General features: G+C 39.8%; 1 protein-coding gene across 1 annotated transcript in view; it reads left to right on the top strand.

Moving 5' to 3' along the window:
* The first annotated feature begins 781 nt into the window (after window positions 1-781).
* Window positions 782-15896, top strand: part of AVEN (apoptosis and caspase activation inhibitor) — a 175633-nt gene continuing 160518 nt past the window's right edge. Inside the window, exons 1-2 of the mRNA XM_070935827.1 lie at window positions 782-798; window positions 2011-2446. Of these exons, the coding sequence (XP_070791928.1) occupies window positions 782-798; window positions 2011-2446 (453 nt within the window). The remainder of the gene's footprint in view (window positions 799-2010; window positions 2447-15896) is intronic.

The following is a 15896-nucleotide window of genomic DNA, read 5'->3' on the forward strand; positions in this document are numbered from 1 at the left end:
AAGAGCCAGTTTGGTGTAGTGGTTAAAGCACTGTACTAGAAACAGGGAGATTGTGAGTTCTAGTCCAGCTTTAGGCACAAAGTCAGGTGAGTGTCCTTGGGCCAGTCACTTTCTCTTAGGTTTAAGGAGGAGGAAATGGCAAACCCCTTCTGCAAAAATCTTGCCAAGAAAACTGCAGCAACATGTTCAGTCTCCAAAAATCAAATATGAACAGAAAAAAAAATACAATAAACAATTATGATACAACACAGATTAAAATATTAAGGTTGGTTCAGCTCAAAAACTCTGATAGGTTAGAGCGACGGTCCCCAATCTTTGCAGCTTGGTGGCCCAGTAGAGGGGGGAAGAGAGGAACTGTGCTATGCATGCAACTCAACTTGCATGAGAGGTGGGCTGGCTTGTGTGGGCATGCACGCATAGCTCGATTTGTGCAAGGTGAGCTGGGCATGTATGAGCATGTATGCCGGCCTGCTGCTTGTGCAAGTTGAGCTGCATGTACACGCTGGCCCACCACTCAAGCAACCCATTTGTAAATAGGCAGGGCCCAGTAGTGGCCCTCAGCCTGGGGGTTGGAGACTCCTGGGTTAGAGAAGAGACCAGAATGGCTCTCTGAACAGTTAAGAGAAAAAAGAGTTTATATCCAACAGCCCATACTGGCCAATCGGAGCTCGCCATCTTCTTGAAGTCATCTCGATAGACTGGTTGATGAAACAAAAATGTGTTGGAACCAGAGGGAAAATATTTAACACTGACCAGACAGGCATTTTCTCTTGTACCATGCATGGCTTGGGGTATCAGGTGAAGTCAACATCCTGATATTGTGGCAGAAACAAAAGGTTGCCAGGGTATCTCAAAGGTGCTTTATAAGGACTTTGTTTTTTTTCTTTGAATACATTTCACTTCTCATCCAAGAAGCTTCTTCAGTGATGAGAAACTGATGAAAAGCAAAATATGTTAAAAAAAACAAAAACCCAAGATAATCCAATTGCCTTTTCAGAAGCACCTTTGGAACAACCACGACCTGGATGATTGAAAATCTCCTTAGACGTTGTCAAGGTATGTTTTGTGTGTGATTAAATGCATGTGGGGATGTATAAAGGATCCCTAAGGATGTATAAAATCATAAGGGGAAGGGTCAAGAAGGTAGTTTAAATTTTATCATCACAGCCTCAACCCTTTGTACCCGCATACAATATCCATGCAAACACAGGGTTTTGATTTTGCCATAACTTTAGTTCACACTCCTCTATTAAATATTATGTGTGTTTGTATATTGACAAAACCATTCTTAGACAACCCTGGGACGCTAGTATACTTTGTATAGTCTAGAAATTGGTTTTATGGGTATTTCTCCAGAACTTGATTAAGATACAGTTTTGCGTTGTTGTTATGAAGTACAAAGCACATTGTTTGAATTATTAGATTTGTGATCTCTGGTACAAGTAAGTTACTTTTCTATCACGTTAGGTATTTAAAAGGAAATTACAGGTAGTCCTCGGCAACTGAGCCCAAAATTTCTGTTGTTAAGTGAGACATTTGTTAAGTGAGTTTAGCCCCATTTTACGACCTTTCTAGTGACAGTTCTTTAAGTGAATCATTGCAGTTGCTACGTTAGTAACATCGTTGTTAACTGAATCTGGCTTCCCCATTGACTTTGCTTGTCAGAAGGTCGCAAAAGGAGATCATGTGACCCTGGGACACTGCAACTGTCATAAATACGAACCAGTTGCCAAGCCTCTGAATTTTGATCACATGACCACGGGGATGCTAGAACATTCCTAAGTGTGAAAAATGGTCATAAGTCACTTTTTTCAGTAGCGTAACTTTGAACGGCCACTAAACCGTTCTAAATCGAGGACTACATGCATGCTTATAGTTGCACCCACTTATCACCACTGGAGTTAATAATAACATCTTATTATGTTTTAAGAAATCGAATAACGCGGATTTAAATATTAAAAATTTAGGCTTGGATCCGTTTTATCAGCTTTTTTATATTTGTTCTCTAAGAAAAGTAGCCGAGCGATCCATTTGCAACAGCCCTGCAGCGGATTCCTCTTTCGGGTCCGTTTCTCAAGGCGAAGAGCTGCGGCTGGGAAGCGCCTGGCGCGGGTTCAGCGACCCCCATCCTTCGGGCCCGGCTGACGCGGCCTCCAGTTCCTGCAGCGGCCTGTTTTCCGGCGGAGGCGGAGATCCACGCGAACCCGGTGAAGTCCGGCGGCGTCGAGCGCGGCCGCCCGAAGGGATTCCAATGCAGCCCGACCGCGGCTGCCGGCCCCGAAGGGGAGGCGGCCGCCCCAACCGAAGACGGCCGGGCGGAAGGGAGAAGCCGGCGGAGAGCAGCGGCGACGACAGTCACAGCCGAGGAGGCGGAGGACGCGGCAGGCGGGGAACCCGCGGCGGGGCAGCCGCTTCCGCTCCCTCCGCGCCTCGCGGCTGTGAGTCGGTAAGAGGAATCCGCGCCGCCCTTTTCCTTCCTAGGAGAAACCCGGGACTGTCGCCGGCTACCCCGCTACCCCTCGGAAAGAAAGGCAGAGGGGCAAACGGCTCCTTCCCGGCAAGGCCCACTTCGTATTGCTGTAACACTCGCGGGCTCTGGACTGCTTTTTAAAATTATTATTAATGCTCCTCCGAGAGAGGGGGAGATCCTGATGCAATCGCTTATCTAGAGCTACGTTAATGCGAGTCTTCTGGAAGGAACATAGAATAGGGTTGGAAGGGACCTTGAAGGTCTTCTAGTCTAACCTCTTGCTCAAGCAAGAAACCCTCTCGCATTCCGGACAAATGGCTGTCCAGTAGAATTTCTGAAGCTTGTATCAAAAGAAAGATTTTTCTTCGGGTATATTAGCAGGGCTACTGTACTGCAGCTTCTTCAAGTTCTTTAGATTTTGATTTCTTAATGCGTTAATTGGAAGAGTAATAGGAACAAATAGATTATGCACAGGTGGAGGGGTGGGATGGGCATGAACCAGGAGAAATTTGTGTCCTGTGGGACTATTCAGATAAACTGAACCATATTGGAAGTACACTATATTTTACTACTGTGAAAACTATAAGTAGGTTTTTATGGAGATTCTCAGTCATCCTGGTTGTCCCAAAGGTGCTTTTTTCAAGAGGCAACTGGACTTTCTGGTTTTTCTTTGAAGATGTTTCGTTTCTCATCCAAGAAATGCTCCAGAGCTGAAGAAGCTTCTTGGATGAGAAGTGAAACGTCTTCAAAGAAAAACCAGAAAGTCCAGTTGCCTCTTGAAAAAAGCACCTTTGAGTATAAGTAGATTTGCTCCACCTTACGAATATGAAGTCTGAGATTTGCTTCCCAAATGAATGAGATGCAATAGGGAAGGGGTGTCAAACTCATTTCTTACTACTGAATTGCAGTCTGTGTTCATATCAGGTTGACAGTTCCTGTGTGTGCAACATTAGCATATTAATGTGGTATGCATCTGGCATGAATTTCTGGTGTACTGACATACAGTAACCAATTACCCAATTACAATATGTTTTTATAATATTTTTAGTAAGGATTACACATGTAAAACTAATAGAAACTTTAAAAGATAAAAAAATTAAAAGGTGCAGAAAAAAAGAAACAACACAAAAAACCCCCAAAATATAGTTAACATTAACAATTTTCAATACAACCAACCATTTCTATATAAACAAATCTTTAAAGTCTCATCACCCTATTTTAAATCAGCAAAAGTCCATTAAGGGTTATCATAAATAATGACACAACTATTATAAGCTATATCTAATAAACTTACTTTGAATTCTTTCTTTTACATTTATATTTATATCTCATTTTCTGTTTAAACAAATCTTCCTGTCTCTTCTCTTTAGGTAAGTAAAACCTTTAAAACATCATCATTCAATTCTAGTCAACATAAATCTATTAAATATTACCCAAATAACAACCCGCCTATTTTAACCTTGACCAAATAAACCAATTTTGTATTCTTTCCCCTTTGTCACAAGAATCTTTAGCGCTCTTTGATAAATGTCCAAACATCTACTTTTTTTATACTCTTTGTCTTTTCTCACAAAATCATTGGCAATTTTCCAAAACCCTGTTTGTAAATCCGTATAAACAATTTATCAATGTCACTCTTCATATTTGCATTGTCTCTTCTCACAGAATCACTGGTAACAAGCCCCTTTGGTAAACCCAATATAAAAAGGTTATTCACATCACTTTTCTGGTTTACTATTTGTCTTTTTTAAATGTTAAGACATGGTTTCATTTGTATATTCAACAGTGCATCTTTTTCTGTATAAACTATTTCATGTTTTTTATCTCTCTTATAGATGATGGTTTTTAAATTCACAGTAAATTCAGTTTAGTTTTATTCAGTGAAACTTGTTCTTGTTCCATGACACCCTCTGATTTATCTATAATAGCTGATACCTTTAAAATAATTTCTAAGACCATTAGTTATAGATCTTGTTCAACAGATCCATTGATGTATTCATTTCCTTCTGGTGCTCCCTAGTGACCAAAGTTTTCTAGGTTTTCAAACTTCAAAGTTTTCTTTTTTAAGATGTAAATAGTTTCCCACAGAAAGGATTCTTATATCCAATTTTAAATAATTCAAGCCCACGTGGACTCTCAATCCACTTAAAACTTTGTGAAATCAATACTTCAATCACCCTTTTGATTTATATTCCAAAGCATGCATATATATATATATATATATATATATATATATATATATATATATATATATATATATGTAGGTCTTTGGTTATTCGGGTCTTCTCCCACGTAAAATTGGAAGTGTCTTGGCGACGTTTCGACAAAGTCTCATTCGTCATCTTCAGGCTGGTGTTCTCGGCTTCGTGCTTCCAGGAGCAATGTGAGATCTCAGCTGTCTCTTCCTTTTAACTGCTAGTGGGGGTGTGAGCTGATTGGGTGGGGACTTGGCTGTGTTCTGATTGGGTGGAGGTGTGTTCTGATTGGTTAGGGGCTTGGCTGTGCTCTGATTAGATGGGGGGGTTGGTTGTGCTCTGATTGGCTGGGGGTGTGTTCTGTTTGGGTGGGGGCTTGGTTGTGCTCAGCTTAGTCTGAGTTGCAGGGGGATTTGAGCTGGTGAGCTGCGTTGTTGTTGTTTGGCTTCGTGTTTGTGGCCGTGCGAGCTCTTCATGGTGGGTGTCAGTCTGCTTCATGTATGGATTGGAGGGGTTTAAAGTGGCTAATGATGCAGCTGCGGTCTGGCTTCTGGTCCTTGGTCGTGGCTCATTATCAGTATGGGTTTGAGTCTGCTTTCTGCGTGGATGTGTGGTGGTGACATCCTGTGTGGCTCTCGTGAGCGTGGGTCTGGTGTCATTCGTCGTGTTAGGGACTCGTTTGTCAATAAGGGCGGGTTTCCAAATGGCTGGTAGGCGGGAGGTATCGTCTCGTTTGTTCATGCTGTGTGGGCGTTTTTCTATCTCGATGGCTTCTCTGATTATTCTGTTGTTAAAGTGTTCAGTTTTGGCGATAGTTCTGGTCTTTTTAAAGTCAATATCATGTCCTGTGGCTTTAAGGTGTTGGACCAGGGAAGAAGTTGGTTCCTCTTTTCTGACTGAGTTCTTGTGTTCTTCTATGCGTGCACTTATTCGTCTGTTGGTTTGTCCGATGTATGTAGTGGGGCAGGCGGTGCATGGGATTTCATATACTCCTTGATTTTCTAACTCAATTTTGTCTTTGGGGTTCCTTAGGATGGTGGATATTTTTCGGTTTGTGCAGAATGCTGTCTTGATGTTATGTTTGTGGAGGATTTTGCTTATTCTGTCTGTGGTGCCTTTTATGTATGGGAGGAGGGCTTTGCCGTTTTCTTGTTCTCTGTCTTGGATTTTAGTGGGGGTTTCTTTTTGGATTAGGTTGGTGATCTTATATCTTTGGAATCCATTGGATGTTAGTACGTTAGTAAGAGTGTGTAGTTCGGTTTTTAGGTGTTGTTCGTCAGCTAAGCGTTTTGTTCTGGAAATGAGTGTCTTGGCTACAGAGTTGATCTGGGCAGGGTGGTGGTGTGAGAGTGCGTGCAGATAGCGGTTTGTGTGTGTTTTCTTCTGGTAGATAGTGTGTCCTAGGGAGCCATTGGATTTTCTGTAGACTAAGACATCCAGGAAGGGAAGTTGGTTGTTCGCTTCTGTTTCCATGGTGAACTGTATTTTGGGGTGTAGGCTGTTGAGGTGTGTGAGGAAGTTGTCCAGTTTTTCTTTCCCATGAGGCCAGATTATGAAGATGTCGTCCACATATCTGAGCCAGAGTTTGGGTTTATGATCAGATTTTTCTAGAGCTTGGGTTTCAAAGTATTCCATATAGAGGTTGGCAATGACAGGTGAGAGGAGTGATCCATGGGTGCTCCTTCTGTTTGTTTGTATTTCTGTCCATTATAGATGAAGTATGTGTTGGATAGGCAGTGGTTGGTCAGATCTAAGATGTGCTTGGGGGTGTTATATTTGTTTTGGATAACTGTCAGAGCTTCTTTGATTGGTACTTGGGTGAATATGTGGACGACACCTTCATGGGTTTAAACCCACCTAAATGGGTTTAGAGGAGGCAACGTGTGCGCCTAAAAGGGAAAGGCATAACAATGAGGGAGAGAGAGCCGGGAGAAATAACTTCAAAACAATGCCTGATAACCCTGCGTTAACCCCCAGGGAGAGAAAGAGGCAACACACAATGGGGAAGGAGGCAGGGGAAAGTGCATTGTCATGGGTCAGCATGACTAAGGCAGAAAAAAAGATAATTACAGGGGGAAGGCAAGGGTGTGGGCCTGTTACATGCGCAATGACTAAATTGATCAGCATCACATAAAAGCAAGCAGCTCCTCAATGGGGATTTTATATTCTGACGAAGTCGGTAGGGGTCGATGAAAGCTTAGCACAAGTTTTAAAATAAAAAATTTTAAACTTTTAAACGTTCCGGAGATCGTGATGTCTATCGCCTCTTTTATATATATATATAAAAGAGGCGATATATATATAATACTTTTTTAGTCAGGGTTTTTTCCTATGTAGCTCAAGATGTTTGTGTAGCCATAGTGGGGTGATATCTCAAATCACCACTTTCAGGCTTTATCAGACATTTTGTGTTGTCTGTTCTGAGACTTATGGGAGACTGGGATAGTACTATTTCTGTCTTATGAGACTTCTTCAGCCAGCCACACCCATATTTTATGACTCCTCCCTGTAAAGGTCAAATATTTATTTTTATTTTGTTCTTTTTAATTCATAGGTTCAAATGTATATGTATATGTATATACATGTGTGTGTGTATATATATATATATATATATATATATATATATATATATATATATATATATATATATATATATATATAAATAATTTGATTTATATGCCGCCCTTCTCCGGACACTCAGGGCGGCTTACAATGCGTTATATATTTTATATATAATATATATATATATATATATATATATATATATATATATATATATATATATATATATATAATATATAATATATATATATATTTTATAAAACCTTACATTTGTATTTAAAATTTTTCAAAGGGTTGAAGAAAAACTCAGCAACTATAATAAAACTTGCATTTCTGAAAATTCAGTCTTTAAAAAAAATTCAAGTGATTTAAGAAGTGAGATTTGAGTGAACCTTGAATCTGTAAAGGCTACCTTGTTGGCCTTGAGTTTGGTGAATCTCACCGCTCTCAACTGTATGCAAGCTGATCGCAAAAACCTAGGTTCCTGCAGTCCACTCCTAAACACAAACAGCTTTTTGAAATACACACAGATGATCTCAAGTTCTCTCCTTTCACAAATCAGATTTCAGTCCTGTAATGTCTCCAGGGTTTCATGGGATGTCAGTTCACTATTTTCTCACCCAAAGTCTTCCCCATTATACTGTGATGCCTGCTGCATCCATTTTTGTTTAATTAGGTTTTAATTACACTTCTAGTGCCATCATGTTTAAATCAAAGTAAAAACAGAGAAGTCTCCCAAGAATTTCAAATCAAGTCATCTTTTTTTTTGGTTTGGTGGGGGTGTTAAAGGATTCTTTCATGGAATCAGATTATTAACGGGTGTTATCTATATTTACAAACTTTAGCCTAAAAGAATGGTAGTCCAACAAGTACTGTGCTGCCTTATGATACATAGTGGTTGCATCAGTGCAGAGATGTTTGGCTGGTACTTCAAGTTGGCCCAGGAACTGAAAGATGTATGTACATATAAAGTCTTTCCAAGCATAACATATAAAATAACAAGTGAAATTGCAACAAAGATACATTTTTGCTGACAAGACATGGTGTTATAATATGTGCCCAGTTTAACTGCATGGCATACATGGCATGACAATGTAATAAAGAGGCATGTGGTACAGCAACATCAGTGCATTTTTTAAAAAAATGTATATGGTTTTAATGCTAATATACATCTGCTACAGTAGCATTCCTACAATCATTACAGTACTGTAATAGCGAGATAATAATCTGGATGTTTGTGCAGTCAATTCAGGATGGGTAATAAATGAAAACTTATTTTTTCCTTACATCTGATTCATTAGCTGGTTAAACATTTTAAGTAAATTATGCTTCACATGGCTCCAGCTCTGTAAACGGCATGACTTTGCCCACCTCTGTAAAATTACCAGGGGTTTTTAAATGTTAGCTATCAAGAAAGAAACAAACAGTTGTCTTGCTTCACACATCAAAGCCATTTATTGAAAGTATCTTAAGCAATGGCTAACTGGATGTTTTTGTGAGATAAACTGCAAATGCCATCCTCGCTTCGTCCCCTCACCCCATCCCCCGATACTTGTTTCCATATTGCCTCTGAAAATTTGGGTTCCATGCAGCTGTCAAGGATAACAGTTAATAGATTTTTTTAATTGAAGTAACTAATCTAAAACAACAACATGACATTTCAGTAGATTTGAACTGCCAAGCAGCATTACAAAACAGTAGGAGTCTTACAAAGGAACACTGTGGCTTTATTCATTTAAAAGAGAAATGGTATGTAAATATATTATATAAATGTTAAATGTCATTGGATTTCATCGCAGAGGAGCAACTGCAGAGGGTCTAGCTTTGTTTATAAAGTTCTTGTAAAATTAGATGAGATATATATTTCTTCCTTTAACCTCTAACCATCTCATTTATAAATCACTTATTTTTATACTTTTCTTTTGAACTGTGGTGACATTTGATTATAAGATAGTCATATATAACCATTGTTTAGCAAACATTCAAAATTACAATGGCACTGAAAAAAATGCCTTTTGACTGGTCCTTGTACTTATAACCCTGTAGTTATAACCCTGTAGCATCCCTGTGGTCATTGCAAAGGTGCTTTTTCAAGAGGCAGCTGACTTTGGGACAACCATGACCTGGATGACTGAGACTCTCCATAGACATCCCTGTGGTCAGGTGATCAAAATTCAAGCATTTGGTAATCAGCATGTGTTTACAATTTTTTTTTTTTTTTTGCTTTTGCTTTAATTTATATGCCGCCCTTCTCCGGAGACTCAGAGCGGCTTACAATGCGTTAAGCAATAGCCTTCATACTTTTGTATATTTATACAAAGTCAGCTTATTGCCCCCAAAATCTGGGTAAATTACCTACCTTTGAAAGGATGGAAGGCTGAGTCAACCTTGAGCCTGGTGAGATTTGAACTTGTAGTAATTGCAAGCAGCAGATGTTAATAACAATGCTTTAGTCCACTGTACTACAGGCTCCTCTTCAGTTGTACTGTCCCAGGGTCCCGTGGCAAACCACCCCCACCACTTTGGGACTTTTTAACTTTATTAGCATTCATGTTGGAGGAGGATCTATTTTTTATTTAATATACTACTAGTGAATTGATTACTACTATTAATTTTTATAATATGGTTTGTGTTGTTGGTTTTACCTGCCCAAAAGATTTTGAATTTGGGTGAGCAATAAAAACCTTTATAAATTTCAAACTATCTAAAATAACTTAATTATTACCATCAACACTATCAAATAGTTTGAAATAATCATCTTTCAATTTATAACTAAGGCATTGCTCATTAATTTTGATAGTGAATAAAGACATTTTGATTTCAGATTATTTGTTCACTAAACACAAAAGATTTTCTGGTGATCCCTGATGATTAACATTGGATAAAGTAACAGATATAAAAAGGAGCTGCTTTTTCCATGAAGCGAAAATTTGCCAAAGAGAGAAGACACAACTGCTTGGGAGGCCATATAACATATATGTTCAATATATGTTTTAATATACATTGAATATACATATAGTCCTTGCTTAGCTATCATTTGTTCAGCAAGATTGAAATTAGGGTGATGTTGAAGGAATGGTAGTTACACCTCGCAAGAAAGCTGTACATGATTAGCCTGGATATGCCTTGTAAGCAACAGGAGGAAGATGGCAAAATCAGCTGGGGGTAGGAGGGCAGCAGGCTCTCTAAAGTACAGAGAGGTAGGGCAAGTGGAGTGCAGGGTGACCAAAAGGGCAGAGATGGGAGGTTGATGTGGGGGGGTTAGGGTTAAGGTTAGGGAATTAAAGAGGATATGGTCCTTTACCTTACTAAGGCTTGGGACTGGGAGGAATCAAGACCCTTGCCTAACGACTGGGGAGAGTCCCATGATTGCTGTCGCTAAGCAATGTAGACATATGACTTTCCATGAACTAGAGATGAAAGTTCCAGTTCCAATTACCGTCATAACTAAGATCAACCTGTGTATATCTTTAATGTATAGAAGAGAATTTTACTATATAATAGTCAGTTTGGTAATTGTTAAAACACCAGGCTAGAAACGAGGAGACCAAAAGTTCTAATCCTGTCTTAAATATGAAGCCAGCTGGGTGAACTTGAGTCAGTCACTCTCTCTCAACCCCGTAGGAAGAAAGTAATGACAGACCACTTCTGAAATCTTGCCAAGAAATTACAGAGTTTTGCCCAGGCAATCACCAAAAGACACACGCTCTGAAAGCTTTTTTTAAAAAGTGACATATAAGGACTCACAGTTCTTTGACCATCTGTGTTGACAATTCAGTCTTTACTGCTGGTGTGTAGGAATAAGCTCAAATATCTCTTAAGTGAGGGAACATACAATGCCTTCATAGGTCATTCTTGACATTCCAGGGCTCTGTGCTGTTGGAAACAGATTTCATATTTAAATTGAGTTCTCCAGTAAAACTCTGGAGCATTAGCCAACTGCACTGATTTAAAATAGCAGAATCAAGTTTTTTCTGTCACACCAAGTTTGATATAGAACTCAAAAAACCAAATTAACAGAATGACCTTTCTTCACATCGCAATGAAATGACTAAGCTGAAGAAGGAAAAGCAAAATCACTTTCCTCTCCTTATTATTTTATAGAACTCTAGACTGTAAGGTATCTTATAAGTCTTCTGGTCCTACCCCCACCCCCCTCTCAACATATGAGTCCATTATACCCAACAGGTGACCATCTAGATCAGAGGTCAGCAACCGGTGGACCGTGGACCACTGGTGGTCTGCGAGAAAATTTTTATGGTCTGTAGTTCACCCAGGTGGAGTAGCTGCTCCAGGATGACCAATGGCTCTTGTGACTAGAGCTCAGAAATATGGGACCGGCCAGGCATCTCATGGAGGGGCTGGAAATCTCCGCCATAGAGGGAGGTACAAGGTACATGCAACTTGCAACTTTGCAGGAGGGCAATGTGCAAGGAGTAGCACAGCCCTCGCCTCCTGGAATGAGGTAATGATGCTGTTGCAGCAAGGAGGACGGTTGCGGTGGAGGCGGGTCAAAGCAATAGGTATCAGTAGTTTGCAGCTCTTTCATCCCCTTGCTGTGCCTTTCTGTCAGATGAACCCACCACTGCCTGGCTCCACCCCTTGCCCTCCCCTCCTACTCACCTGGCCTGAGAAGGGAAGGGCAGGGGATGGAGATTCGCTCCACCCCTTGCCCTCCCCTCCTACTCGCCTGGCCTGAGAAGGGAAGGGCAGGGGATGGAGATTCGCTCCATATTCCAGAGTGGGAGCAAAGCTACATCTCTTGCTGGATCTCAAGGGTGTTTCTTCTGGCCCTTGTTGGTGCTGTATGACTGGGAGACGTGCATCTTCCTCTCCGCCCCAAGACACTGGCTGGCCTGTTAGATGAGAGAGAGAGAGAGAGAGATACAGAGATGAGAGAGAGATGAGAAAGAGAGAGAGAGAGGAGAGAGAGAGAGAGAGAGAAAGAGATACAGAGAGAGGAGAGAGGAGAGAGGGAGATACAGATACAGATATGAGAGAGAGAAAAGGATGAGAGAGAAAGAGAGATACAGACAGAAGAGAGAGAGAGACAGAGAGGAGATAGAAAAAGAGAGGAGAGGAGAGATGAGAGAGAGATGAGAGAAAGAGATACAGAGAAAGATACAGAGAGATGAGAGATAAGAGAGATGAGAGAGAGACATGAGAGAGAGAAAGAGCTACAGAGAGAGATGAGAGAGAAGGAGAGGAGAGAGAGAGAGAGAGAGTATAAGAGATCTCAGAGATTTGTTTTCTGTGGGAAACGGGTCCAAATGGTTCTTTGAGTGTTTAAGGTTGCAGAACCAGGTGGCTAAGCTAAGTGCCTGAAGGACCCCATCCCGTCACTGGGAGTCCAGGCGCTTCAGCGAGTGGCGTGCTGGATTCATAGTGGTCTGTGGGATTTAAAATTAGTGGTCCCTCAGGTCCGAAAGGTTGGTGACCCCTGATTTAGATTCCATTTGAAAACTTCAGGGAGGGAAGCTGTTAGGTAGCTGTTCCACTGCTTGTTGGATTCCTTTTAATATTCAGTTTGACTGTCCTTTGTTTTAATTTAGCCCCACCAGGCTTTATTTTCAACAGACAAGAGGCCCACTTCCTTTTGCATGTAACAGCCTTTTAAATATTGTATAGGTAAAGCAGTATCCTATTTCTTTTGCTTTTCTTTTTCTAGCTAAACATCTTATTTCCCTTAGCTGCTCCTCGCAATGAGTTTTCCAAACCCTCATCCTGTTGAGTAGCTTTCCTCTGAATTTGCTCTAGCTTCTCCACGTCCCATATGGAATACAGCGCATAGAAAAATTATTACCTTGCATGGAGTAAACACAGGGCTTTTATGAATGTAGCATGGACTTGGTGGAAAACTTTACTGAGATAGAAGTACATCACATCCAAAACATGTCCTTTATCAAGACAATGTGAGTCCGACCTGATAACTAGTCTTCGTTGATGTTGATGTTGATAAACCTCTGCTGGATTCAGATAATGGTAGCATAATATATTTCAATACTTTGCTCGGGTTAGGCGTTAAATTGGTAAGTTATTGGGTCCTTTTTAATACAAATATATTTTGGGACCGTGTTTGCTATTCTCCATTCTTCTGACATCCCATTTGTTCTCCAGTGGTTCTCAAAAATTACATTAGTAGTTTCCAGACCTTTTCTGCCAGCACCTTTAACACCTTAAGATATAATTCATCTGTCACTGGAGACTTCAATTATTTTAAAGTAGTAAAATGGATTCTTGCTGTATTTTTAACAATCCTGAACTAGGTTACTGTCAGCCCTTGGAGACAAGCAAGATTAAAAAACAGACTTGGCAGGGATTCTGTGGATGCTCTTTATAGTCATAAAACAGACTAACAACACTATAAGGTAGTCTCACAACATAACAAACTAACCGCCTCTTTCACTCTTACTTTATTTCAAATGTATCCCCAACCCCATATATGATGGTTTCCATGCCTCATTATCTCATTCTAAGTTTTGTCATTCCTGACTCCTTTTCTATAGGGTTTGAGCTATTGTTTCTATACCTTTCCTTTTTCTTCGCAGCTTGTCAGTGTATTCACTTTTCATCCCTGCAGAATTGGTAGTTTCTTTAATTGTTCTGTAAGATTGGATAGAATTACTTCAAGTATATGGTGCATGACTTCCACGTTCAGAACCTTAAGTGGTTGGTCAATTTCTGTTGCATGGGCCATCTCCTTGTTTATTTATACTGCATACCTGCAAATATTCACCACTCTCTTTGGAAATCTTTTTCCTTGGCATCCTCTTTCTCCTGCCTCTGTTACTGGACAATTTTTTGTGCTCGTTCTCTTTTTACTGACTTTGATACAGACCTCTTTGTGTAGTACCTACATCTGCTTTCCTTTCCTTTTGTTGAGCCTTAAAAAAAAGAAAGGCTGGCCTTCATTCCTCCCACCTTGTCCTCCAGCAAGGAGATAACCTTGCATTTGCACTTATAAGATAAATAATTTGTTTTCGTATAGTATTGCCTTTCAATAGGCAAGTAACCCCAGAAAAAGAATTAGAATGAGCTATAATGTATGCTTTACAACTTAGTCAAACGTTTGAAAGCCTCAACCTATTGACAGTGTTGTTTATAAAAGAACACTATTCTTCAATTGTGTGATAAAATGTAATTCTCAGTAAGCTGCATTTCCAATTATTTTCCATTTCATGCATGATTACTCAGATAATTGTGCATGGGATTACAACATTGAAATGGAGCCTGCTTGTATCTATTCAAAAACAAGCCCAACTAAGCTCAGTGATTTAGGATTGTGCCTTACAATCCTAGACCTGATTCACTCATAGTGTTTTGTTATAAAATTGTTTGTTTGGTTTGGACATGTGTATCTTGTGAACCTAACTACCGGTACTTAGGTTGACAGAAAAGTGGTGTTTGAATTATCTAGTTCTATATGTTTCAATAAACCATGCATTAATGCATTACTGTAGGTTGTCTGTACTTTTTTAATAGAATTTAAAAAACAATAGATTAGGGTTAATCAGTTTTATTTGTAAACAAACATACTATATGAATGAAGGCAAATATACATGTCCCAGGACAATGTTGCAGGATCCAATCTGGGTCAGTCACTGGGAATAGAGGTTTTGTCTTCCGAGCTTTCGGACTTGTGCTGGAACCCATCTTCAGGGAACTTCTCTCTTACCAGAATATGTCTCACATTGTCATAATGTTTCACATTCTGGTAAGAGAGAACCCTGAGGAAGGGCATGAGTCCGAAAGCTTGGAAGACTAAATCCAGTTCCGGTGAACGATCCAGCTTGGATCCTGCATACTCTCCCTGTTTCTGTTTCATTATTAGGTATTTGTACAAACAGATACCCATGCCATATTTTCCCTCTGTTCAAGAGACCTTTTAACTATGATCTTATTATCTTTTCCCAAGATATGTATTCAAATCCATTAATGTATTGCATGTCCTGGAAATCCAGGCATTTCTAGGCTTAGAGTCAGGATGTAAAATGGTAAATGGAAAGTAGTGAGACGCCATTTTATCTTTTTATATCTTTACTTTTGCTTAGGCATTATGTATTGTCTAGATCTGGAAGTGAGGATAAAAGTGAAGTCAGCTGTCTTGAACTCAACTACCTGCAAAAAAATTGGGCTGGATCGATCCCTCTCTTGTCGATTTCTTTTTGTGTGAATGGGGAGATGTGAAACACAAACAAAGAGAAGATGGGGAAATCAAAAACTTCACCTGCATTCTCTCTGCAGAAACTTTCACCTTGATCAGGGCATTGTATATATGTTTTGTAATTCATGTATTAGGGAAACAACAAATACTATCAGAAATAGAAGTAGTTGCTTTTGATTTAATTGAGGCAACACCTGGTTTCTCTGATCATATTGTTTCATATTAGCTAGTTTCCAAAAGGTAGAAATGTTTAATAAGACAAGGCGAATCCTATGAACACACCTTCTAAATCACCTCTCTTGTCTTTAAACCAGCTTTCTCTATATTTCAGACAGCTCAGACTAAGCCCATTCTCCTCTTTATTGATTGGATCACTCTATTCCTTTCTTCAGATCCTTGCTTGAGTCTCCCGAGATAGAATAATGTGTTTTTCGAATACTGATCTTGCTGCCTGCTATGATCTGTTTTAGTGATTTTTATTCACACAAAAGCTTTTAAGGGCCAT

Source organism: Pituophis catenifer, unplaced genomic scaffold, assembly GCF_029215685.1.
Source record: "Pituophis catenifer annectens isolate HBS135680 unplaced genomic scaffold, rPitCat1.0.hap2 SCAF_1, whole genome shotgun sequence".
NCBI classification, from domain to species: Eukaryota; Metazoa; Chordata; class Lepidosauria; order Squamata; family Colubridae; genus Pituophis; species Pituophis catenifer.